The sequence below is a fragment of the Chelonoidis abingdonii genome, chromosome 2 (genome assembly GCF_003597395.2).
Source record: "Chelonoidis abingdonii isolate Lonesome George chromosome 2, CheloAbing_2.0, whole genome shotgun sequence".
Classification (NCBI taxonomy): Eukaryota; Metazoa; Chordata; order Testudines; family Testudinidae; genus Chelonoidis; species Chelonoidis abingdonii.
In genome coordinates this window covers 4,910,581-4,935,358 of record NC_133770.1, presented here as the reverse complement: position 1 = coordinate 4,935,358, position 24,778 = coordinate 4,910,581, and the positions used below count along the sequence as shown (strand labels likewise).

The 24,778-nt window shown below is 47.3% G+C and overlaps 1 protein-coding gene across 1 annotated transcript in view; it reads right to left on the bottom strand.

The window, feature by feature from the left end:
* SCAP (SREBF chaperone) overlaps nucleotides 1-24,778 on the bottom strand; it is a 118,966-nt gene that overhangs the window by 52,382 nt on the left and 41,806 nt on the right. Inside the window, 5 exon segments of the mRNA XM_075062137.1 lie at nucleotides 119-291; nucleotides 1,289-1,394; nucleotides 2,536-2,756; nucleotides 7,057-7,214; nucleotides 9,253-9,382. Of these exon segments, the coding sequence (XP_074918238.1) occupies nucleotides 119-291; nucleotides 1,289-1,394; nucleotides 2,536-2,756; nucleotides 7,057-7,214; nucleotides 9,253-9,382 (788 nt within the window).

Here is a 24,778-nt window from a genome sequence, read left to right as displayed (position 1 = left end):
AGGTGTTTGTCCTCCCTACATGTGGGGCAGGGTGTACTGTGTCATCAGGCCCCCGGGGCCCCTCTGCCATGAAGCCCATGGATGGGGCGCTCGCACTCTCTGCTCCCCACAAACCTACGTGTGGAGAAGTAGATGTAAGCGAAGAGGATGATGTAGGTGGTGACGAGGGGGATCAGCTCAGCAACGCCGATCTCTTCCTTGAAGTGGACGTGAACGATGTGCTCCTCTCGCAGGGTGCAGTTGGGGCTAGGGTGCAGCAGCTTCAGCCGGGAGCGGAGGCTAGTGAGGAACCTGATACAGGAGAAAGGCAGAAGGATGTGACTCTGCTGCTATGCTGTACACCTAACACATCCCTCAGAGGAGGGCCCGGGGGCTGCAGCCAGATGGGAACATGGCTCTATAGATTTATGCAATACTCGGCAACCAAGAGTAAGGCCAGCTCTGCCTGTCTAGGTTTTGCACCTCATTCCTCGCCGGTGTATCACCAAGTTCCCCTGAGATCTACAGCATTCCTGCGGAGGATTCAGAGAGGGGAGCTGCAAGACCTCATAAAAGGTGTTTAGCGAGGGGGGTTGGGGTTTACCAAGAACTCTGGCTCTGGTGGATGGCGAGTGCTGTGGATTCAAACACGTTTCCTGTTGCAGGTGTTGGGTAAGTAGTGCTGATGAATGATGCTAATGGACCATCCTGGAGATGGGAGGCCTCTCTCCCCCATGCACAGCGTGGGCAGCAGCTGGGCAAACTTCCACCAGCTGGTTTGCCAGGCTGCCCTGGGAGAACCACGCAGAGGAGGGCAAAGAACATTTGCTCTTTAGTCCCATTCAGTCTGTGCCCTCTCTGATGAGACGGCGAACAAGGGAGCCAATTACTGCCAACCAAGATGGTGCTCACTGGGATGCAGAAGCCCATCCATCAGGAGCTGGACTGAAGCAAACTCCCCAGGCCAACCAGCTGCCACCAGCACGGCAACGACTCCACTTACTACAAATATGTGATTGTGGGCAGGGGCAGCCATCAGCAGAGGAATGCTGGGGTGGCTCCAGGTGTGCTGGGTTTTTTTAAAGTGACAGTGCTGTGTGTCTAGTGGAACCAGATAGCTTTACACTGATGATGATGATACTCTGTGCTTCTATAGCACCTTCCCTGAGGATCTGACCATGCTCTGCACAGCTCTGTCCAGAACAGTGAAAGGACAAATAATGAGAACCAATCAGTTTCCCAGAGATGAAGACGGGAGCCCAACAGGCAGGTGACCTCACATGGGAGTAGCAGAGCCAAGGAGCCTTACCTGGAATCATATCGCTGGAGAGCTAGAGTGACAGTGTAGGATACCACCCGCTTCCTGTTGTACAGGTTCACGCCGCTGTACTTCCCCGGGACGCCAAACAAGAGATCTGCAAATGCAATGGGAGCAAAACACCATCAGCCTGGACAAAGGTTGATGAGGGACGATGCATGAGTGTTCATCACCAGATGGGCAAGGATGCTGCAGAACCATGGCTTACCTTATTACAGGGGCTGCCAGACCGCCACAGAGCAGGCAAGGCCTTTGCCTTCCAGAGCTCCCCCAACCCCATGTCCCCACTGCCACACACAGTAAAATAGAACTTCAGTCACCTACCTTGGGAGAGAGCAAAGACTGAGTGAGGTTTTGAGGTTGTGCCCAGACTGTTAAGCCCGGCCTCCTCTACTCAATCTAACTAGTACAATGCTGACCCCATGCCATTGCTGTGCACACCTACACATCCACGCGCTACATCAGCACATTCTCTGGGAGCGTGTGTGTTCGTTTTCTGCTTGGGTGAAGGTAAGGTCCCCAGGGACAGAGTCCTGTTTTCCTTTGGGGGGTTACAGTGCTGAACACATTCTGGATACGGAACTGGGAAACTTTTTAATCAACAAGTCTAAAGGCTCCAATGCCCCTCTTGAGGCAGGAGGGATTATAGGGGTCCTGACCTCAACTGGATTCCCTTATACAGAAAGGAGTGAACAATCCTCTAACTGTGTGGAACCAGGGAGCAGCATAACTTCAGACATGGCCACATTCCTTATTCCAAATAAAACAAGAGACTTTCATTGGCACCAGTAGCCCACCTGAGGATGAGCCCTGGGGGGTCGCTCCAGGCAACAATCAATGAAAGGATAAGAGGGAGCACTATGAACATTCACCCCCACCCCACCCCCGCCTTTAGGATAATGCAGCCGGTGCTGTTCTCAGAGCAACCAGAAAGAGACGGGGTGGGAGAAAGCAGCATGGTTAGATCAAAGGGCGTTGGGGGGTTGTTGGCTCTCTTCCCACAGGCAGCAGGCTGATAGGGTTAGAACACCCACTTTTCACCTCTGGAGGGCTGGGTCCAAATCCAACTTAAAAGCCTGGGTGGAATGAGTCTGGTGGCCTCATCCCAGACTCTGCATGAGGAAAAACCACTGCCCGATTTGGTACTGCTGGCAATCGGCTCAGGAGAGATCTGGGACTGGAACAGCAGAGCAGGGATGAGGCACCTCTCCCAGCATCTGCACCACTCAGCCACCTACCTCTGAGGGTAGCCGATGTCTGCAGTGTCTTTGGTTCATGCTGGTGGATAGTTTTGATGATATCAGGGTCGGAGTTAAAGCGTTCTCGGTCATTCTGCCAGAAGTTCCCTGGAGACAGCAGGAGGCAGCCATGTTCAGGTAGCAGGTCTCGCAGCTTCTTTAAGCTGGGCAGGAGGTCTGTCACCTGAAGGCAGACTTCCTCCAAACTTCTGATCCCAGAACTGAAAGACAGGTAGAGACCAGAAGTTGCAACGGTTATGATATTCACAGGCAGCTCATCTCAGAAACGCAACGCACCCGTGCACTCCTGAGCTCTAATTCTCACTCACTACTTGGCTTGTGAACGCACGATTTCAAAAGCCTTCACTGATTCTGGGGGCCTCAGTTCTCAGCACCCTACTTAAGACTCTCAGGGCCTCATTGTCAGTAGTGCTGGGCACCTGCAGATAATCAGCTTTAGCTGGAGTGATGCATGTTTAACACTTCTAAAATCAGACCCAAGGAGCGGGAACTTTTGAAAACTTGGGCCTTAACCTCTCTGCCTCCTCTTTCCCCATTTGCTAATGGGGGATGATAATACAAACCTCCCTCAGTATTTCTGGCATGGATTAGTTAGGGGTCACACAGGCTCTGTAGTGTGTGAAGGACACAGCAGGAGTAAAACTGTTCAGCACCGACAACTCAGCAAAATCTTCTCCGAACTCCTCTGTGGTGCACAGCAAAGGGAATGCCCCCAGCTGTGTGAACTCATGGGGCAGCAGCGCCACCCTGCAAGTGATATATGGCTTGGGTGGGTTGACATTTCCAAACTGCAGGCACAAGCCTGCAACCCTTGCTTATGGGACTCTCCTCACATGAGTATAGGCTGCAAGATCAGGCCTCCATTTCAGAGCACCTGTCACAGCATTGCAAAGTGCTGCTCTCCTGGTGGGTAAAGCTGCGTGAACTCATGTTAATGTCAGGCTTACGCTAACATTCACAATAAAGTAATGCTTGTTATAAAAGTTCAAACCTTGCTTAATATGCTCACACAATCCTTTGATACCCACTAACAAATCAGATACGCATCTGACTTGACCCAGCCTGGCCCTCACTGGCACTTGTCCGAGTGTGCAAAGCCCAGCAGCAAAGTGGCTGCCCAGACCAGGGTTGGTTAGCATTGCCCCAAAAGAGAGCACCACTTCATTGTGAGTGAGCACAGACAAGGCAACTGGCAGGATCTAGCATAAAATCCATGTCCGGCCGCAGAGCCATACAGCAAAATCGAGGCTTTCACTTCAGAAAAAATGACATTTCTGGTCCTCCTGGAGGCAAAGACAACCTTCTTCATGGGCACTGACGTAGTGAGGCCTGCCTGAGTCTGCAGAGAGCTTGGAACAGCTCTGGAAGATGTCAGAACTCTGCTCTGTCCCCTCAGTCAGGCATTGACTCTGAAACCTAATGGCAACAAAGCTCTTGGCAACAGTTTTCACTGTCATCCCGGATCAGTTTAGCAGGTATATATGGCTCATGTGCTTCTCTCTAATGTCGGATGCAGTGACAGAGACTGGGACAGGATGCAATGGAATGGCTAGCTGCCCTCAAAGCTGCTGGGGTCTGGAATTAGGTGTTCAAACCACTACAAAAATTTCAAGTCATCCCTGTCCCTGCCCAGAAGGGACAACTGCCCAAAGCCTTAACTGTCTCCAGGGCAAAAAACGCAAACTGCCTCCTATATCTTCTGGATGGAAAAAGCCCTGGCTGTCCAGCACCGAGATGCCCAATCCCCCACTGACAACTTCAACACGCAGATACACTTTTTCCTATACAGTTTTTTTGCAGCACTTTAACAACTTAGCAGACTAAAATAAATGGAATTTGATATCAAAATGAGCTATGAGCCCCAAAATATGGCACTGTGTTATTAATTTCAGATTTAATTCAAGAACATCTGGTTTGGAAATTATTTCTCTGCGACAGAAATGGGGCACTTGTCCCAGAGTTGAGGTCTAGCTGAACACGGAGCACAGGGAGTCTTGTTTCATTTCCGTGCAGCGTGGATACCCATCAAGGACGTTGTCACAGTAATCAGAGATACCGTGCACACCAGGAGGAGACGATTTATAACTTGCCACTGACGAACGTGCGGTATCACCAGATAGTGATCCACACATGTGATAAAAGGGCAGCTGAAATGAAGACAAACACTGTGTAGCAAGGACATCAGCCCAAGGTTGTGACTGGAAGGCTATCGAAAGCTCTTTCTGAACACAGCACAGGCAGCTTCTCTGGCACATAAAAATGTTAAGAACATAAGAACGGCCATACTGGTTCAGATCAAAGATCCATCCAGCCCAGTATCCTGTCTCCTAACAGTAGCTAATGCCTGATGCCCTAGAGGGAATAAACAGAACAGGTGATCATCAAGTGATCCATTCCCTGTCGCCCATTCCCAGCTTCTGGCAAACAGAGGCTAAAGACACCATCCCTGTCCATCCCAGCTAATAGCCATTGATGGACCTATCCTCCATGAACTTATCTAGTTCTTTCCTGAACCCTGTTATAGTCTTGGTCTTCACAACATCCTCTGGCAAGGAGTTCCACAACCTGACTGCATTGTGTAAAAAAAATACTTTCTTTTGTTTTAAATCTGCTGCCTACTAATTTCATTTGGTGGCCCCTAATTCATGTGTTATAAGAAGGAGTAAATAACACTCATTTAACTTTCTTCACACCAGTCATGATTTTATAGACCTCAATCATATCCCCCCTTAATAGTCTCTTTTCCAAGCTGGAAAGTCCTAGTCTTCTTAATCTCTCCTCAGATGGAAGCTGTTCCATACCCCTAATCATTTTTGTTGCCCTTTTCTGTACCTTTTCCCATTCCAATATATCTTTGCTGAGACGGGGTGACCACATCTGCACGCAGTATTCAAGATGTGGGCATACCATGGATTTATATAAAAGCAATATGATATTTTATGTCTAATTATCTATTCCTTTCTTAATGATTCCCAAAATTTTGTTTGTTTTTTTGACTGCCGCTTCACATTGCGTGGATGTTTTCAGAGAACTATCCACAATGACTCCAAGATCTCTTTCTTGAGTGGTAACAGTTAATTTAGACCCTGTCATTTTATACGTATAGGTACATGGGATTATGTTTTCCAGTGTACATTACTTTGCATTTATCAACACTGAATTTCATCTGCCATTTTGTTGGCCAGTCACCCACCCTTGTAACTCTTTGCAGTCTGCTTTGGAATTAACTATCTTGAGTAGTTTTATATTGTCTGCAAATTTTGCCACCTCGCTGTTTATCCCTTTTTCCAGATCACTTATGAATATGTTGAACAGCACTGGTCCTAGCACAGACTCCTGGGGGACACCACTATTTACCTCTCTCCATTCTGAAAACTGACCATTTATTCCTATCATTTGTTTTCTGTCATTTAACCAGTTACTGATCCATGAGAGGACCTTCCCTTTTGTCCCATAACTGTTTGCTTTGCTTAAAAGCCTTCAGTGAGGGACCTTGTCAAAGGCTTTCTGAACATCCAAGTACACTATATCCACTGGATCACTCATGTCCATATGTCTGTTGACCCCCCTCAAAGAATTCCAATACATTGGGAAAACAACAAGGAGTCCAGTGGCACCTTAAAGACTAACAGATTTATTTGGGCATAAGCTTTCGCGGGTAAAAAACGTCACTTCTTCATATGCCGATACATTGGCGAGGCATGATTTCCCTTTACAAAAAACATGTTGACTCTTCCCCAACAAATCATGTTCATCTATGTATCTGATAATTCTGTTCTTTACCATAGTTTCAACCAGTTTGCCTGGTACTGAAATTAGGCTTAGCAGCCTGTAATTGCCGGGATTACCTCTGGAGAATTTTTAAAAACTTGGCGTCACATTAGCTATTCTCCAGTCATCTGGTTCAGAAGCTGATGTAAAGGATAGGTTATATACCAGTGAGAAATTGTGCAATTTCACATTTGAGTTCCTTTAGAACTCTTGGGTAAGTACTGTTTGGTTCTGGTGACTTCTTAGTGTTTCGTGTATCAATTTGTTCCAAAACCTTCTCTAATGACACCTCAATCTGGGACAGTCCTCAGATTTGTCACCTAAAAAGAATGATTCAGATTTCGGAGTCTCCCTCCCATCCTCAGCTGTGAAGACCAATGTAAAGAATTCATCTAGCTTCTCTGCAATGGCCTTATTGTCTTTGAGTGCTCCTTTAGCATTTCAATCGTCCAGTGGCCCCAATGGTTGTTTAGCAGGCTTCCTGCTTCTGATATACTTCAATATTTTTTTGCTATTACTTTTTGAGTAATATGAGCTTGTCTACACCAGGGTGTGGAAAGGATGTGACATCATTTGCCTTGAAGCCCACCTAGTTTCTTGCTTTCCTTATTGCCAGGAGTCTCAGGATTTCAATCCTGATGGCTAGACCCACAGAGCCCTAGTAGGGGGTCAGCGTGACACTGCCAGGCCCAGTCCTGTATCTGGACTCTCTAATCCATGGGCGTTTACCTGTCTCTCAGGGCGTGGTTTCTGATCTCTTCCACTAGCTGGAAGATGCGGGAGAGCGGCGAGCGGAACACGTCCACAGTGAGGAAGTTCTTGTGCCATGGCGAGACCGTGGCTTTCACCAAGATCTGCTGGATGTAGGCCACGGGAGCACCCAGGTACTGTGGGGAAAGTGGGGGGAGAGAGAGAGAGGTGACCTTCTGGAGATAGTGGAGTCTGCAAGCCTGCAGAGTGAGCAGGGATCTCTCCTGCAAACCCTACAGCATCAACCCCTAAGCCTTCCTTCTTGCAGTCCCCTCTTTTGTGACAGATGGGGGATGGGTGCCCCCCACATGCCCTCTTGTGCCACACCCGACCATGGCCTGTTTTCCTCCTCTCATTTTCTGGTTTCTTTCTAGCTTCATAGCGTTTATTCCCTCGCATTCCCCCCTCACCTGGTAGCTCTCCCATTCCTTCCCAGCAGGCTGCATGCCACTTTGGAGTGGGTGTGGCCTCTGGTGGCCACACTCTTCATGCTCTAGCAGCTAACCTGAGTGCCATGGCTGAAGAGAAGCTTTCCTCAGCCAGCTGCAGTCTGAGCCTATAGCCCTCTACACACGAGCTGCTTCTAGAGCTGGCTGCAGTGGAGCGACAGCAGGAGCCTGGAGGAAGGCAGGTGGCTTCAGCCACAGCCAGATGAGCGGGGACATCTTGATCCACAAAAATGTTCATGCACTTGGCAGCCTCTGCTGAAGAGAGGCCTTGGACTGTAAAAGCAGGGGGCTGCAAGTTAGGCTTGAAGTGCCCTGACAGAGCTGTGACATGCCAAGGACTAGGATACCCAGGGATCCCACAGGTCAGGAGGGAAGGGCATTGCAGACAGCTATGCTGAGCAGGGGGCGGTTTTAGAACTGTCCCCAGCCTCCAGAAGAAGGGCTGTGGATACAGGCTGCTCATGCCAAAGAAAAGTCAAACTCCTACCCAGTACATTCGGACACCAGCAGCATTGATTTTCATGATCCTGGCTGATACAAGAAACCCTTGGCTTCTACCCAAGTCAGTGTTAACCTTTGTTCATGCCTCCACTGCCAGAGCACAACGGGCTCATCACTCTGTGACAGTCACCCAGCTCCAAGTGTGGCTGCTTAACCTCAAATGGAAAACGCTTGGTTTTGCCCTTAAGAAGTAGGCATAAATGTTGGAGATGAGACCTGAACTGGCACCAAATGGTTCCTAGTTACTGCGAACACTCCAGGCAGCTAGCCGAGCCAAAGGAGAGAACACACAGGATGTACTGAAGTGCTCAAGGCAAGGGACTTGGATCCACAGCCTTTCACCTCCAGGCCAGCAGTCTGATCCCAGCTCAGCTTCTCAGTGATGGACCCGTCATTCTGTTCTGGTGGCTGGTCAGTGGAGCAGGAGTTGTGAACTGGTCAGTAGGTCAGAGACCAAATTCCCACAGACTGGGGTACAGCAGTAAGTGACCCCCTGATTGGTAGCATCTCCATGGATGATAGCAGCTGTACAGATTGGCTGAGCTCTATTCTCACCCTTATGCGGGGGAGTCTCCCATGGCAGGGCTAAGGCATGCTAGCAGAGTGGTGGGGGGAGCATGCCCTGTCACTGCCTGCGCTGTCCCTGTTGGAGGGGAAGAACTGAGACCCTTTGTTTTCTGGGCTGTCAATCCAGCCCCAGGGGCAAGGATCAGCGTTCATGTCGCGCTCCCCGTCAGACCCTGGCCCAGGCCAGGGAAGCTAAGGATGCAACCAGTGAACCAAATTCGGTGCTGAATCCTGGTCACGTGCCACCAGCAGCACATTGCACATACGCTAAGAAGATAATTTCACAATAATTGTGAAAAAACGCAGCAAGCAAAATGCAACACTTGACTCAGGATACGGTTCTCTGTCTTCCCTTGGACTGCAGGCTCCTGCTGAACAGCGTTTGAAAGCTTTTACCCCCACTCTGAAGGCCCAGAATTGGGTCTCCTGACAGCATTCGGGTTTAACCAGAGGAGTACATTAGGAGTACCTGAATTTAACAGCCAAGCGAGGTGAGAAATTACAAGGCACTTCTTCCATTCACTATATTAAGGTGCAAATAACACCAGAGTGAACTCCCCACCGCCCCCCGGCTCTCTCGGTCAGGTGCATGTGTACTCACGTGCACACACACAAGTCAGCAGGGGGCAGCACATACACATACACACAAAAGACCTACCCAATCAGGTCTCTCACTAGGCTCTCCTTGCTGGTGGCCTGGCTCTGAAGACGGTGGTGAGTAATCCTTCACTGGGGTGCTGTACTCCACAGGGCCCGTTCCAGGTAAAGGGAGCTTAAGAAGTGGGTAGCTAAGATTAAGACACAAGCAAGAAGAATTATACATTTAAGAAAGCCCACATTTTACTGCATGTCACACGCTGAAATGCATGGGGCCCATCAGCAAACCTTGCCAAGGACTGGGAAATGTAAGGGGAACTTTTTCCAGGTTACCAGTCTGAATCTGACCCAGCACAGTAATATCCAATAGCTGATGCCTCTGCTTGCCTCTCTCTCTGTCTACACGGGAATAACAAATGTGCAGCTGGCTCGCAGGTCTTGGACTCCAGGGCTGAAAAATTATTATGTAGACACTCAGGCAAGGTCCCAGAGGTTGGGCTCCAGCCCAAGCCTGAACAGGCATTTTTAGCCCCACAAGCCTGAGGCAGCTGACACGGGTCAGCCATGCCATGGGGCTTTTATCCCCAGGTAGACATAGCCTCTGAGTTGGTGGCTTCAGTACAGTTCCTGTTAGATGGATTTATGCATCCCTGCCAGCCCTTTAGTTGGCAGTCTTGGGGAGAACTCAAAGAATGAATGGGCCATACCGCTGAACCACCCTCTGAACCATCAGACCATCTCCCCCGGGCGGGTGGGACAACTGAAACATAGTGAGGATGTGGAGCTAGTGGAAGCAGATTTGTGTTTTTCCTTGAGGGAGGGGGTTACAGTATTGAATGCTGTAGTTTTGCAGTTAGGGAGAGGACAATTGAGCAGCTCAGCAGAGAGACAGCAGAAAAACTGAATTGTTTTTAAAATTCTGAAAGTTAGCAGTGTCAGAGACATATTAAGGTGCTCAGGCAGCCGGCTCTGGCTGGCTACTCCACAGTCTGAACCCTGAAAGCAGACACCTCTTACAGAGTAAGGATCCACCAAATGCACTTTGCATGGGCCACATTCTTGAACAACCATGAGATGGTAACTGCTTTTGAACACTCTTGATTCAAGCTGGATTCAAAAGGACCCAGGTCTTTCCAAATCTTTGACATCCAGCGCCATCCCTGTAATTTTCCAGGGCTGGCACTCAAAGGCCTGTCTCCAGTGTGGATTGAACCATTTCTGACACTTGGCACAAACTTCACTGGTCTCGAAGGCACTGTTAATGGTGGGTTCTGAAACACCAGACCACGAAGTCATGTCATTCTTATTACCTTCTTGATCCCTTGCAGCTGCAATTTCGGTGTGATCGTAGAAGCTGGTAACCTATTAACCATTCATATTAGAGATTAATGCTTTATAACACTTGAAAGCTGAGAGGCCCAGCTTTCAGACAGTAGAGAGCATTTTCTTTTTAGTGCTAGATGTTTTTTAGGTTCCAAAATAATGTTAGAATCGAACTTGGGGGAAACACTTCAGCGAAAGGGTTGGGACCCACCAATGCTAGAAGCTATTAAGACAGGATTCCTGGTTTTCCAATGGCATATAGCCTGGCTCTGTAGTCTTGTTGGTTCGCAATACATCAGATCTTGAATTTGTCATTGGTCCTTCAGACTAGCAACACTTTTTATGGCAGTGATCCCAAGTGAACTATAAAGGTCCTGGCCCAATGCCATTTTCAATCTCTGTAACGATTAGTGACACAGTAATCAATGCAATACCCACTTGATTTATCTGTGGATCTGTTAAGAGTCTGGCAACACTGGAGGTTTCTAAGGCTTGAAATTTCAGAGGGCAGGGCGAAGACAAGTGACAGATAGAAGATGCAGTTTGAAAAAAACAAGCAAATCCAAAGAGGACAAAGAGTGATATGACATGTTAAAGTGGGTCAGCTTTTCTGTTTTAATATTCCATACATTTTTAATCACTTGACAAAACACAATGGCCAGGACAGAAAAAGGTCTGATCCAGACTATAACAAGTGAATCAGGGGAGGAAGAAGTTAATACATGCTACAATGCATCCGGATGAGAACCCACAGTACAGACCACAATTTTGGAGACATAGTTGCAGCAACCGGGGTCGGGAGCAGGACGGACACACTGATGGGGTGATGGGGGCTGAGGCTGGGGCCACAGCTAGAGGTGGGAGTGGAGCTCTGGGCATGGAGCTGGCAGATGGGATCCCTGGCACAGGGCCGGTAGCCAAGCTAGGTGGCATTCCTTCCTCAACCCCGATGGCGGCTGGCCTGGGGGTTCACACTCCCCCCAAAATGTTCCTCTGCACCCCCCAAGGGGGCATACCCCACAGCTTGGGGACTTCTGACATAACATCTAATAACTTGGAACATTAAACCACCTGCCTAGCACATGAGATCTGGTGAGATCACAGCCCAAGGATGTATGGTTTCATTTCACAGAGTAAACTGGTTGGTTCTGAGATAGACATTACTCAAAAAAAAGGCAAGGCGGTGATTGACAAAGCAGGAAGGGCCAAGAGGAAGACTGTTATATTAAGAAGTGATTACTGATGCCTGAATAGCATATACGAGTCCAGAAGTCTGACGATCCAGCGTAGCCACAAACGCTTCTGATTTACACCAGGAGCCCGCTTACAGGGACACCTCCCTACGTAGTCACCTGGGAGGTTTAAAAGCCAGATATATGTTCATTCATGTATTTTAGCTCATTTAAAATTAGGTGCACTGAACGCAGAGAGCGAGCGTGTTAATGAGAAGGACGTTGCATATGACTGATGAACAGCTGTTCAGCGGTGCACACTCTGAAGCCTGTCTCATCCCTTCCCTGGTTAAAACTCTACTGCTTGGGACTGTGGTCTTAACAGATAAAGCTAAGCAAGGTCTAGGATGGCCAGTGCTTGAATGGGAGACACAAGTGCTGCAGGAAATGACGACGGTGATTCACGGGGCGACCTTCCTAAAGAAAGAGTCCATAGCCCTGTGCCTGATTCAGGGTGTTTGCCCCTGCTGTCTCGCATAAATGCCTGGTTGGAGCATTGCATTCCATAGATATATCTTATCCCACTGCTGGTTCCACTGGTCAGAGAATTCTTCCCCACTTCCTGTCCTACAGCACTGTGAGCAGTTCCCTGGGCAGCAAGAGAAGCTCCTGCATTCCAAGTTGTGGGCTGAATCCTGCACAGTGTGTAAAGCATGTTGGAAGCCACAGGCCATGAGAAGTGGTGCTATCATTATAAATATACAAATAAGGACATGTACAGTCCACACAGGCTGATCGGTCTCATCCTCTCTCCTCCAGTACTGCAAGATGCAGCTATTCCTCCGTCCCCTGCATGTGACCCCCATCTCCCAGAATCCTTTGAGCTACTGCTCTTAGTCCTTCAAGGGATTCCTAGTGGAGCTCTTGATCCCGGCATACGTGGAGGAGGTGCTCCACTCTCCTGGCTCCCTTAAGGCCTGTTTGGAAGGAGGCGTTCTCCTTCCCTCATTGCTGGAGAGGGGCAGGCTCCGCTCTCACTTGCCAGAGGAGTTTTGCTCTCTCTCTCCCTCCTGCCCATGAGGGCGCTAGCGTTGTTCAGTGCCTCCCCGATACTGGATGTTTTGCTTCCTTGTGTTTTGGGAGAGCATCGGTGTGACGGGTATTCCAGTCACTTTGCATATGGTGTGGGAAGAGCATGGACAGTGCTGACCAGAAGCACCCAGCAGTGGAATGGCTGCCAACAGGGACCGGTTTATGACCTACGGAAACCCACTGGGGGGCTATAGCCTGGCCTTTGAGAACTAACCACTGAGGCGATGAACGAAATTCTGCACTATAATCCATATGGCAGCCAAGATAACAATGTTAAAGGAACTTACGGCTGCCAAGTAAGTATTCAGAAGTTAGGAAATGACCAAATTAAGGTTGCCATTGCAAACTGATGTCAGCTCCCGGTGCACACACATCATCCTACAGGCTTCCAATGGCCGAGGGACTTGAGGCTCTACGCTCAACTTAACAGCTTTCCTCTGCTCCTTGGGAACGAGCGGTGATAACTTCTGAACATGGGATCAGTCTGTAGGTCTAAGAGCTGGTTCATGGCCGCCAATACACCTTGCAGCATAACCATGCTGACATATGAGGGACTTCTCTCTGCTTGACCTTATGTTGTTCAGGGAGATGGTGTGACTGTGTCCACGTAACAGCCTGGCAGTGGCGGCAGGAGACAAATTTAGCCGTGGACACATGCAAAACTACCACGAAACAAGTTGACACTGGTCAACATAATTTTGCTGTGTAGCCCAGGCCACAAATAAATCATTAACAAATTATCAATTATATAAACTGACCTATTTAGATCTCTTCCTGAACTAGCGGGGGCCAGGAGGGTGACACACAGGGAGCTTATGGGGATGGGGGGGACAGAAGGATGCAAGGAGCCCCTGGTGTGTGCAGTCAGCCTGGCCTTCAAAAGATACAAAGTGTGTCCCCCTCTAGACACAGGCAGGTTAAGACAGGCATAGTCACAAGGGAAACGGGGGCACAGAGAGCCCCTGGCATAGGGCAGAGAAGGGGAAGAGGGCGGCACACAGAGCTCCTGGCATGGGGCAGAGAAGAGGAATGGGAGGTCACACAGAGCCCCTGGAATGGAGAGGGAAATAGGGGACCCTAGAATGGAAGACATGAGGGAGCGCATGTGGGGGATAGGGGTCATGGGAAGACCTTGAACTGCAGGGGGATGGGAGGGTGGCACACAGGAAGCTTGTGGGGGGAGGGAGAGATGAAGGGATGCAAGAAGCCCCATTGTGTGCAGTGATCTCAGGCTACAGAAGCTATGAACTGTGTGACCCTCTAGTTATATGACCGCAACCTAGTTTTTTCCCTAGGCTCCCTGCCTCGTTCACTGAATGCATAGTTATTCAAGTTCTTTTTATCCCCTTCATTCAGTGTGTAACCCCAGCCTTTATTTAACACTCAGCACAGACCTCAACCACTTGAACTAACAAAGTAACTGGCAGTAGTGGGTTGTTACCCTCTAAGGGAACCAGCCTCTAGAAGGTGGCAATACACACACTGACACACTCATATCACCTTGGTCAAGTCACTTAGTTTCTCTCTGTCTTATCTTCCCCAGCTGTAGAAAAGGGATTCTGGTAAATAAAACAGTGGGAAACATCCACTGCTGTCTCCAGGTACATTAGCACAATGATTGTCATCTGGAAAGTTGAGTGAACCCCTTTCAGGAGTCTGATTTGTCTTGTGTATGCCCAAGTTTCACCACACTTAAAAACGACTTGCTTGCAAAATCAGACATAAAAATGCGAAAGTGTCACAGCACACTATTACTGAAAAATAGCTGCCTTCCTCATTTTTACCATATAATTAAAAAAATCAATCAACTGGAATATAAATATTGTGCTTACATTTCAGTGTATAGTATATACAGCAGTATATACAAGTCACTGTCTGTGTGAAATTTTTGTCTGTGCTGACTTTGCTAGTGCTTTTTATGTAGCCTGTTGTAAAACTAGGGAAATATCTAGATGAGATGATGTACCCCTTGGAAAACCTCTGCGTACCCCCAGATGTACGTGCCCCATGTTGAGAACCACTGCACTAGCACAAAGGGTGCAGGGGGAGGGTGGGATTAATGCAACAGAGCTCTGAAGAAGAGTGGCTAAGGACCAATAATATTACAAGACATACCAAAGAAACGGGCTGGGCTTGCAGTGAACAGGTGAGATGTTGCTTATCATCTGTAAAAGATGCTTAGGACAGGAGAGCTGAGTTTAGGTTTAATTAAAAGTTAAACAGCCAACAGGAGAACATGAGGGTTTTTATGGCAGTGATGCTGGAGCTCATGACAGGATTTGAACACTCCTCCTAAGCCAACAGGACACTAGTGAAGGGTAGCTAGGCCAAAAGTGAGTCACCCATGGGAGAGCCAAGCATGCACATGGATTGCCACATCTATTGTTCCAGCTTCATGCTCACCCTCTAGCATAATTAACGCAGCCCAATGAAGTGTTGCTAAGCGACAGATCAGACCCACCTTAGTGGTGCAAGAGACAGGCTCCAGTGCTAATCCTCAGCTCTTGGTTGTTTTACAACACTGTTCTGAAATGATAGCTGCATTCTGATCATACATGGAAAAAGGACTTCATAGGCTAATAAATATGGATACACTTTTAACAGGAAGGTGGCCAATTCAGACGTGCTTCTAGGTGGTGGGAAAAGGCAGGTACTAAGGCCACCCCAAAAGCCCAACTGAGTAGGCAGGTAGACCACGCACCAGCCTGCAAATCAGATAAATGGTGTTTAAACTGCCTTCAGCCATGACTAGTGCCTGTGTTACCCCAGAATCTGACATTCCTGCTGTGCGTACCCAAGAATTTGACAATATTGCAGCCAACAATTTTGTATGTTCAGCCACTGCCAGCTAAAAACCAAACATCACAAAGCTAGGAAAATCTTAGGCCTTTGTGAAGGAAGGGCAGATAACTCCAGTTGCAGTTTCTTAATCAGAATGGGAAGATGGGACAGAAAGTTAACGAGTATGAAAGAGAGTGAGTCAATAGTGACCTTGGTTTTAAATGCCCCTAATACATTATTGGTATAACTAGAAATGTTTTAATAAAAAGTAATAAGATGTTTTATTGAAATTAGGAAAATTTGGAAAACCCAATAGGTTGTTTTGTTTAAAGTTAGCTATAAAAAAATAGGCGAAAGAATATGCTTTGGAACAATCCAATTGGGCGAGGAACTGGCATCTAAGCTCTCCAGCAGTCAGACAGAAGGCAGGGCCCACTGAAACCTGGCTGCTCGTTCCTCAAAACCATTTCTTGAGCTTAGGTAAATAGACACTGAAAATAAGTACAACATTTATATTGCAAAGGATTTATAATTATATGGTAAAAATGAGACAGTAAGCAGTTTTTCAGTAATAATGTGCTGGGACTCTTGTATTTCTATGTTTGATTTTGTAAGCAAATAGTTTTTAAGTGAGGTGAAACTGTACAGGGAGATTTTGGCAAACCAGTAAAGTTCCTGAAACCAATATGGCTTATTGTTAAAAGCAACCTATTAAGCAGTCTCAGCTTGACCAAGGCAGGAGAGGAAGGGGTTCGGGGTGCCACAGAAAGGGCAGCTTGACCCCATGTCCTTCCTGATAAGAATTGTGTTGAAGTTGCTGATACATGCATTTTAAAAAAGCAGGAAGTGCCCAGGAATGTCTATTGGGGTCTCAAGGCTGAAAACTCTGGAAAAACCCACACCTGGTTAATCAATAATCAGAAGGAACCTCTTGCTTGATCATTAAAACTGCTCACTTCACAAGTTTTCTTTAAGGGACATGTCATTCTATTACTAATGTATAAATAGGGGGAAAAAAGCCTAAGATAGTTGGGCTCATGTGGCAACTCTTTTTGGACTCTCCCTCTGGATACATCTTGCGTTCCCCACCGGCAGACAGAAGATTTGGCCACCGGAAACCTGTCGCTGTGTCACTCGAGAGCCATACTCAGCTTTGGTAATTATCAAGGGTTAGGGGTGTTTTACTAGCTTGCTGTGGACGTGTATAAGTGCTTGAGACTAAGTAAAGTTTAGCTTTAAGTGAAAGCACTCTTGTGTTGTCCTGTTTGTGCCAGCCATCTATCGGTCAGACGGCCGTCTCCCCCCTGATTTATTTCCTGACACCACCTCACACAGAGTAAAAATTACCAAGAGCTTTGGGCTAAAAGAACCCCGGGAAACAAAACTTGGGGGTATGCAAGAGAAATCAGACTCCTGAAAGGGGTACTGTAATCTGGAGAGCCACTGAGTTAAGTTACCATTGCTTTGGGTTCTGAGAAACCCTGGTAACACCCAAGCACAAGTCAACAATAGCAACAGCGGAGAAAGTAAAGGGCTTTAGTGTACATGATTGTAAGAGCAGTTATCATGCTGGAGCAGTTCAAAGAACAAGTCAAGAATTTCTTTAGGGGTGGGGGGTGATTTTATTTTTCAGTCTCTCTCCCTCAGTGGTGGAGCTGATTTTACTCAAACTTACACACACACGACCACCTTAATAGTGACTGAGCATGGAAAATTTCAGCATGAAAAAGTAAAGGTTTTAAACAGCTATGAGCAACTAGGGGGAGAAAGGGCGGGGGGGGAGTAAGAAGTGAAATAGTTCTGGATCCTTAAGAGGAGGAGCTACTGTCTTTGCTCTCCTATAACATTTTGTCCTGTCATGGCATATAGAAGACAATCTCAAAGCGCTTTATATACAAAGCTTCACACTGGTCATATCAGGGTGCGTAAAACTGAGGTAGAGAGAAATTAAGGCCAACATCTTTAAGATCAGCCACTACTTGTGTATGTCAATTGCTAGATGCCTACTTTGACACAATGTGCCTGATTTTCACAGGTAATACTCACCCACCACTAAAATTGAAATGAGACAATAAGAACATAGGAGCTGCCATCCCAGGTCAGACCACGTAGCCTGTCTACAACAGTGGCCAGTACTAGAGCTTCAGGTGGAGCGTACAGAACAGGGCAATTATGGAGTGATCCAGCTGCCTTCCACTCCCGGCAGTCAGAGGTTTAGGGTCACTTCAAGCATGGGATGGTGTCCCTGACATCACAGTTAATTGGACTTATCCCCCATGAACTTATACAGTCCTTTTTTTAACCCAGCTATATTTTTGGCCATCACAACATCCCATGACAATGAGTTCCAGAGGCTGTGTGTTGTGTGAAAAAGTACTGTCTCTTGGTTGAATTAAACCTGCTGCCTATTAATTTAATTGGGTGATTCCTGGTTTTTGTATTGTGGGAAAGAGTAAATAACAGTTTTCTATTCATTTTCTCCAGGCCACTCATGATTTAATAGATCTCTATCACATCCCCTCTTAGTTGTCTCTTTTCTAAGCTGAACGTCCCTGATTATTTTACTCTCTCCTGGATCAGAAGCTGTTTGATACCCTTATCATTGAACTAGAAGAGACCTTGTTGAGGTCATCTAGTCCAGTCCCCTGAACTCAAGGCAGGACTAAGTAGTAGCTCTGTTTGTCTAACATAATTGTTAAAATCTCCAATGACAGATCCCACAACCTCCCCAGGAAATTTATTCCAGTGCTTAACTGGAATACCCTGACAGTTAGGAAGTTTTTCCTACTATCCAACTTAACCCCCCCCCTTCCCTGCAATTTATGCCCATTAATTCTTGTCCTATCCTCAGAGGTTAACAAGGACAATTTTTCTCCCTCCGCCTTGTAACAACTCTTTATGTACTTGAAAATTATTATCACGTCCCCCCTCTGAAAAAACTGGGTTTGTTTAGTCTGGAGAAGACAATCTTCCCTCATAGGTCATGTTTTCTAGACCTTTAATCATTTTTGTTTGGACTTTCTCCAATTTGGCCACATCTTTTTTGAAATGTGGCACCCAGAACTGGACACAATACTCCAGTTGAGGCCTTATCACTTTACGTCTTGCTTACAACACTCCAGTTAATACATCCCAGAAGGATGGTCGCTTTTCTTGCAATGGTGTTACACTGTTGACTCATATTTAGCTTGTGGTCCACTCTGAGCCCAAGATCCCTTTCTACAGTATTCTTTCCTAGGCAGTCCTTTCCCATTTTGTATGTGTGCAACTGAATGTTCCTTCCTAAGTGAATCATCGTTGTTGTCCTTCTCTGAAATTTTGACATGGAGGAACCAGAACTGGACACAATATTCAAGGTGTGGGTGCACCATGGAATTATACAGTAGTAAGAGTATATTTTCTGTCTTACGTTCTGTCCCTTTCCTAATAGCTCCTAAAATACTGTTAGCCTTTTTGATTGCGGCTGAACCCTAGGCAGAAATTTTCAGAGAACTATCCATTGTGATCCCAAGCTCTCTTTCTTGTGGGGGTAACAGCTAATTTAACCTATCATTGTATATGTACAGTTAGGATTCCACCCGCCCCCCGTGCTATATTGTACTTATCAACTCCAAATTTCATTTGCTGCCTAGTCACCCAGTTGAGAGATACCTTTGTAAATCCTCATAGTCAGCTTTACACTTAACTATCTTGAATAATTTCGTGTCTGCGATCTTTGCCTCTTCGCTGTTCACCCCCTCTTCCAGCTCATTAATGATTATATTTGAACAGCACTGGTCCTAGTACAGGTCCCTGAGGAACCTGCTGTTCACCTCTCTGCACTGTTAAAACTGACCATTTATTCCCACCCTTTGTTTCCATCTTTCAGCCAGTTACTGATCCATGAGAGGACTTTCCCTCTTAGCCCATGGCTACTTAGTTTGCTTAAGAGCCTTTGGTGAGGGACCTTGTCAAAGCTTTTTTGAAAATCCAACTACACTATCAACTGGATCATCCTTACCTCCCTCAAAGAATTCTAGTAGAGTGGTGACACATGACTTCCCTTTACAAAAGCCATGTTGACTCTTCCCTACTAAATCACATTTATCTAGGTATCTGAGTCTATTCTTTACTATCATTTCTCCAAATTTGCCAGGTACCGAAGTTAGCCATGCTGGTCTGTAATTGCCAGGATCTTCTATAGAACCCCTTTAAAAACTGGCACTATATTAGTTATCTTCCAGTCATCTGCTAGAGAGGCTGATTTCTGAGATAGATTACACACTCCAGTTGGCAGATCTGTATCTTCATATCTGAGTTCCTGCAGAACTCCTAGGTGGATGCCATCTGGCCCAGGGCCGGTGCTTCCACAGGGCACCAGGATTTGAGGGGATGGTATTTTGCCACCCTCAGTGGCGGGGGGTCCTTCCGCGCTCTGGGTCTTCGGTGGCAATTCTGCAGCGGGTCCTTCACTCGCTCCAGGACCCACTGCTGAAGTGCCCTGAAGACCGGGAGTGCGGAAGGACCCCCCCGCTGCCAAATTGCCGCCAAGCGGGAGCACGGAAGGATCCCTGCCTAGGGCGCCAAAAACCCAGGTGCCGGTCCTGATCTGTCCTACCGTGATGAGTTAAAACCCTTTGGTTAAGTGCTTAAATATGGATTTGGGGTTCTTCCCGTAAGCACTTTTGAAAGTGTTGGCTTCAGCTTTTATTTTAAAAACAGAAAGAAAGATAGGCATAGTTTAAGTACAGAAGAAAAAAATAGGAGAGCAGATATACCATTACAATGTGCAGTGATGTTAAAACTAGGTCTCCTGTGCATTTTATCCATTTGACAGCATGTCATTAGAGAAGCAGTTACAGGCCCTACTCAGGATCAGGGTTTATGTTGTTAGGTGCCGTACATACACAGTAAGAGACAGTACCCATCTCAAAGAGCTTACCCGCTAAGTAGACAAGGCAGGTAAGCAACAGTGCACAGATACAACATACAAGCTGTAACCAGGCACTGGGAATCCTTCTCCAGAGAGCAGTATGAAATGCAACCAATCTCATCACTAACCAATGTAAGCCATCCCTCATGCTCACAGGTTGTGGTTCTCCTGAGAGAGGCCTGCAATTCCAGCTGAGGGCCTCCACCTGACTGAGCTGTTCCTTTCATAACAGTTGACTTGTGGGCTGATTTAGCTGAGCAGGTTTCTCCACTTCTCCCCACCAATCCCAAATTCCTCACTGCTGTAGAATACCCACCTACACCTAGCACAGAGTTGAAACATGAAATGCAGGAACAGGGCAGCAAGGGGCTTCAACTAACCCAAGCAAATCTTTGTGCAGTATTATACAGCTCCAGCTATGGAGGTCTTCAGGTAAAACAGGCCAGTACATTTTACAGTAGCTTTTTGCCACTGATTCACAGTAGATCCCAAGAATACACCAAGGTTTTATTTTCGTGGCAGTGATCCACTAGCTCTGGATAGCGCTGCCCTCTAAGAACATGGGCAGAGAGGACATGCAGGGGACAGAGGATAAAATGTAACATAGCAAATGCAGATGGTCTGATCTAGCCCAAGAAAAATACTCATGGAAGTTAGATGTCTGTGTTTGCACTACAGTGTCCTCGTGTGAAGGCACTTGCAGTGCCTAGGAAAGGAAAGGTGCTGCTTTATTACATGTAAGCAGAGTGCTCCCCATCTTACAGGACACCCAGAGAAAATTAGAACAGAGGCAATTCCAAGGTACACAAGCCCAGAGTCTCAAAAGGTATTTAGGCCACCTTAAGGTCTGCTATAGGGTGGCTAGGGAGGTTGAAGTGCTCTCCTACAGGTTTTTGCATATTGCCATTCCTAATATCTGATTTGTGTCCATTTATCCTTTTCCGTAGAGACTGCCCATTGCCATTGATTCTGATGGCCAACAGGGGGAGAGAATGGTAATACAGTAATAAACAGGAAAATGGGAGTCAGGGACTCCTGGGGTCTATTCCCAGCTGTAACAGTAACTCACTCCACAGGCCATGTCCAGAGCCCAGCTTCTCTGTCTCCCTTTGTTTCTTCTGTACAGTGAGCTAATGTTGACCTACCTCAGAGATGTTCTGAGAATCTGTGTTCACAATTTCAAGCACAGTGTAGTGCGCTAACATGAACACACAGCAGCATGAATCTTAAAATGCACAAGGAAGGAGAGATGCTCTCTCCTGCTGTTCTGCATGTCATACCATTGGCTATCACCATTAACCCTTTCAGTGCTTCAGAGCTTGGGGAGAGACTTCACAGGGCAGCTAACATACCAGAGATTTATTTTACCGGGGGGGGGGGGGGGGGCGAAGAGGGGTAACCTATGAAAAACAAATCAAGTCTTGGTGTATCTCAGCTTCCCCACAACTGTCCAGCCAGTGGCAGATTTACATCTGAATAAGACTGTTCCTGCTGCCAGATCCAAAGGAGGGGCGGCTTACTTCTGTCCAGTGACAAATTCCCTCTCCCATTCATACCTGCATTTCAGGGCAGCACAGACTGTTGCTATGGAAGTGACTGCAGTATGACAAGCCCTGCAATATGCAGTGGTGTTGTAGCCAGTGTCAGTTCCAGGATAGGAGAGACACAAGATGATTTTGGTAACAGCTTTTATTGGACCAATTTCTATATTACCACCTCACCCACCTTGTCTCTTTGAAGTCCTGCAATGTGACTTCGTTCCAGGGACAAGCAAGGAGGCAGCTGCTAAAAAGCACAAATATTTTATTACCAGAGAAAGGGGAAGAATGACATGGGAGAAGAGAGAGGAAATGGATCTAAAATGTTAAGTGTAAAGAATGGCAGAAGTGTTCCTTGCAGTGAGTGGATGCAGCAATAAGCTGGTGCCACTCATGCTATCCACCTACCACACAGAACCGTTAATAGTCTTCAAGAACCTGTCTACATGGGAAGTTTAAACTGGATTAAATCGAGTTCGTCTGGTTTGAAAAATCTTGCATACAGAACGCAACTCATTGTAGCACACTGACTCTGCATTCATCAGGAACTCTGCAGTCTCTTTCAAAGTGAACTAGCTTTGCTGGAAACCAAATTAGTCCAGTCTATTGTTTGCATGCATACAATGCTGCTGCGAACTATTTGGCTGCTATCCCAACACTGCTTTGCAGGTGACCATTACTGACTCGTCTGTTTACCTGTGTACTTCTGCTGCTCTGAGGCCAAGATGACCAGATATCCTTAGCCCTACTTACAGGCTGCTGCAGTGCCAGATTTTGCCCATTTGCTCCCAGAGACTAGTATATCCATATTGCTGCGATAATACTCCAGAAACCCCAAGTCCCTCAAACAACCACTTGGAGCCATGCTGACACCCTGGATCTCACCATCATCTGGGGAAAAGCTTTGGTGTAGGAAACTCTGGTCGGCCAGTCACCAAAATAAAGATCCAGTTGGGGACACTGCGAAGCAGATGCATGGGAGAGGCTACCTCCAGAATATGAACAATGCCATACAAAGAGCAAGCAGCTCATGAGGACCTATATTAAAATGAGGGATGACAGGGGAAAAAAGAATCTGGTAGGGGACATGTAACCTGTACAAATTCAAGGAGCTGGAGAGGATTTTCCAAGGTTACACAACCACCCAATCAAGGAAAGTGGTGGACTCTGCTGCATTTTTTCCCTTCTCCCCCCACCCGCTGTGCCCCCCAACCTTTTATTAACAGCTGGGTGGCCAGCTAGCCTGAGGGGTAGAAAGCTAATGCTGAAATGTTCAGACATTATTACAGAGTCATTCCCCACCCCCACCCCAGTAACCACCACCACCACCAAAAAAAAAAAAAAAGTCAAATCACAGAGAGATGGAGGCAATACTGGAGGACAGAGAGGGAAACAAAGAGCTCTCTCTCCAGGAGATCACTGCAGTGGCCAGGGACAGCATTGCCATGGCCAAACACAATATAGAAGGAGACAGAGATGCAAAGGCAATTCCTCCAGACAATACAACACCAAAGGGCCCTGTTGAAGCATATTAGTCTTAGGACAGCAAGCAACGCAGTACTGCAAACTACCACCCTGCCACGTGGACAAGGATGTGATGGAGTGGGAATTTTCTGTAAATATTTTGTAGGAGTACTGTGTGCGCCTCAGTTTCCCCCATATGCTGCACTGTCACCTAGGGGGTGGAGGAGGATTGCTGACTCTCTGTGGTGACCTAGAGGTGCAGGTGTGACTGATGCCTAGCTGTCTCAGGTTTGGCGCCAAGGTCAGTGGAGAGTCCCTGAAGACAATAGCAAATAAGAACAAGTCCAATAACCGAGACATTTTGTTTTCACCCAGTCACATCTCTGGGGCTCTGACTTCCCAAGGCCTGGTGAGGCAGAGATGCAGGGTGATCCTGCACACTGGCAGGCCAAACCTGGAGTCATGTCCCAACCCCAGGGCTATGCACGTGCCAGGAACCCATCTCCTCTCAAGGGGTCAACCTACTGCCCTCACCCCCAGGACAGAATCCTCTCTCAGGCCCCTCTCCTGGGGGCTCCGTTTTGTGCTCTCTTGATTAAGAGAACCCACCATGGCCATGGCCACCTTCTGAGCAGGTGTTTCTGTAACCAGCAGTGATCTTCCAGCTGCTTTCCCTTTCTCTCCCCCTTAAACAAGGCAAACGTATTTTGACAGTGGTCCTTCCTTGCCACCTCCCCCCATACTCAGCTCTGACTTTGCTTTCCCCGTGATGGTAGGGTGAGAGCTTGCTGCCTTAGGCACAGCGTCAGAGTCAGTGTGACTCACATCTCTCCTGTAGAGCTAGGCAGGGACCATGCTTCTGCCCACTCAGCTACAAGTGTCTAGTTACAGACAGAAAGATACCTTGATCTTAGCAGCTCTTCCTTTGTGTTACCAGAGCAAAAAACCCTCCTCCCTGCCAGACAGGTTAAAGTGCTGCTCACTGACACCTTCACTCCCTCTTGGCGTGATTCAAATCTTTGGTTGTTCAAATCTTTGGTTGACTGGACCCTGAAGAAGAGCTCTGTGTGGCTGGAAAGCTTGTCTCTCTCACCAACATAACTTTGCCCAATAGAACATAAGAACAGCCGTACCGGGTCACACCAAAGGTCCATCTAGCCCAGCATCTGTCTACCGACAGTGGCCAATGCCAGGTGCCCCAGAGGGAATGATCCTAACAGGCAATGATCAAGTGATCTCTCTCCTGCCATCCATCTCCATCCTCTGATGAACAGAGGCTAGGGACACCATTCTTTACCCTTCCTG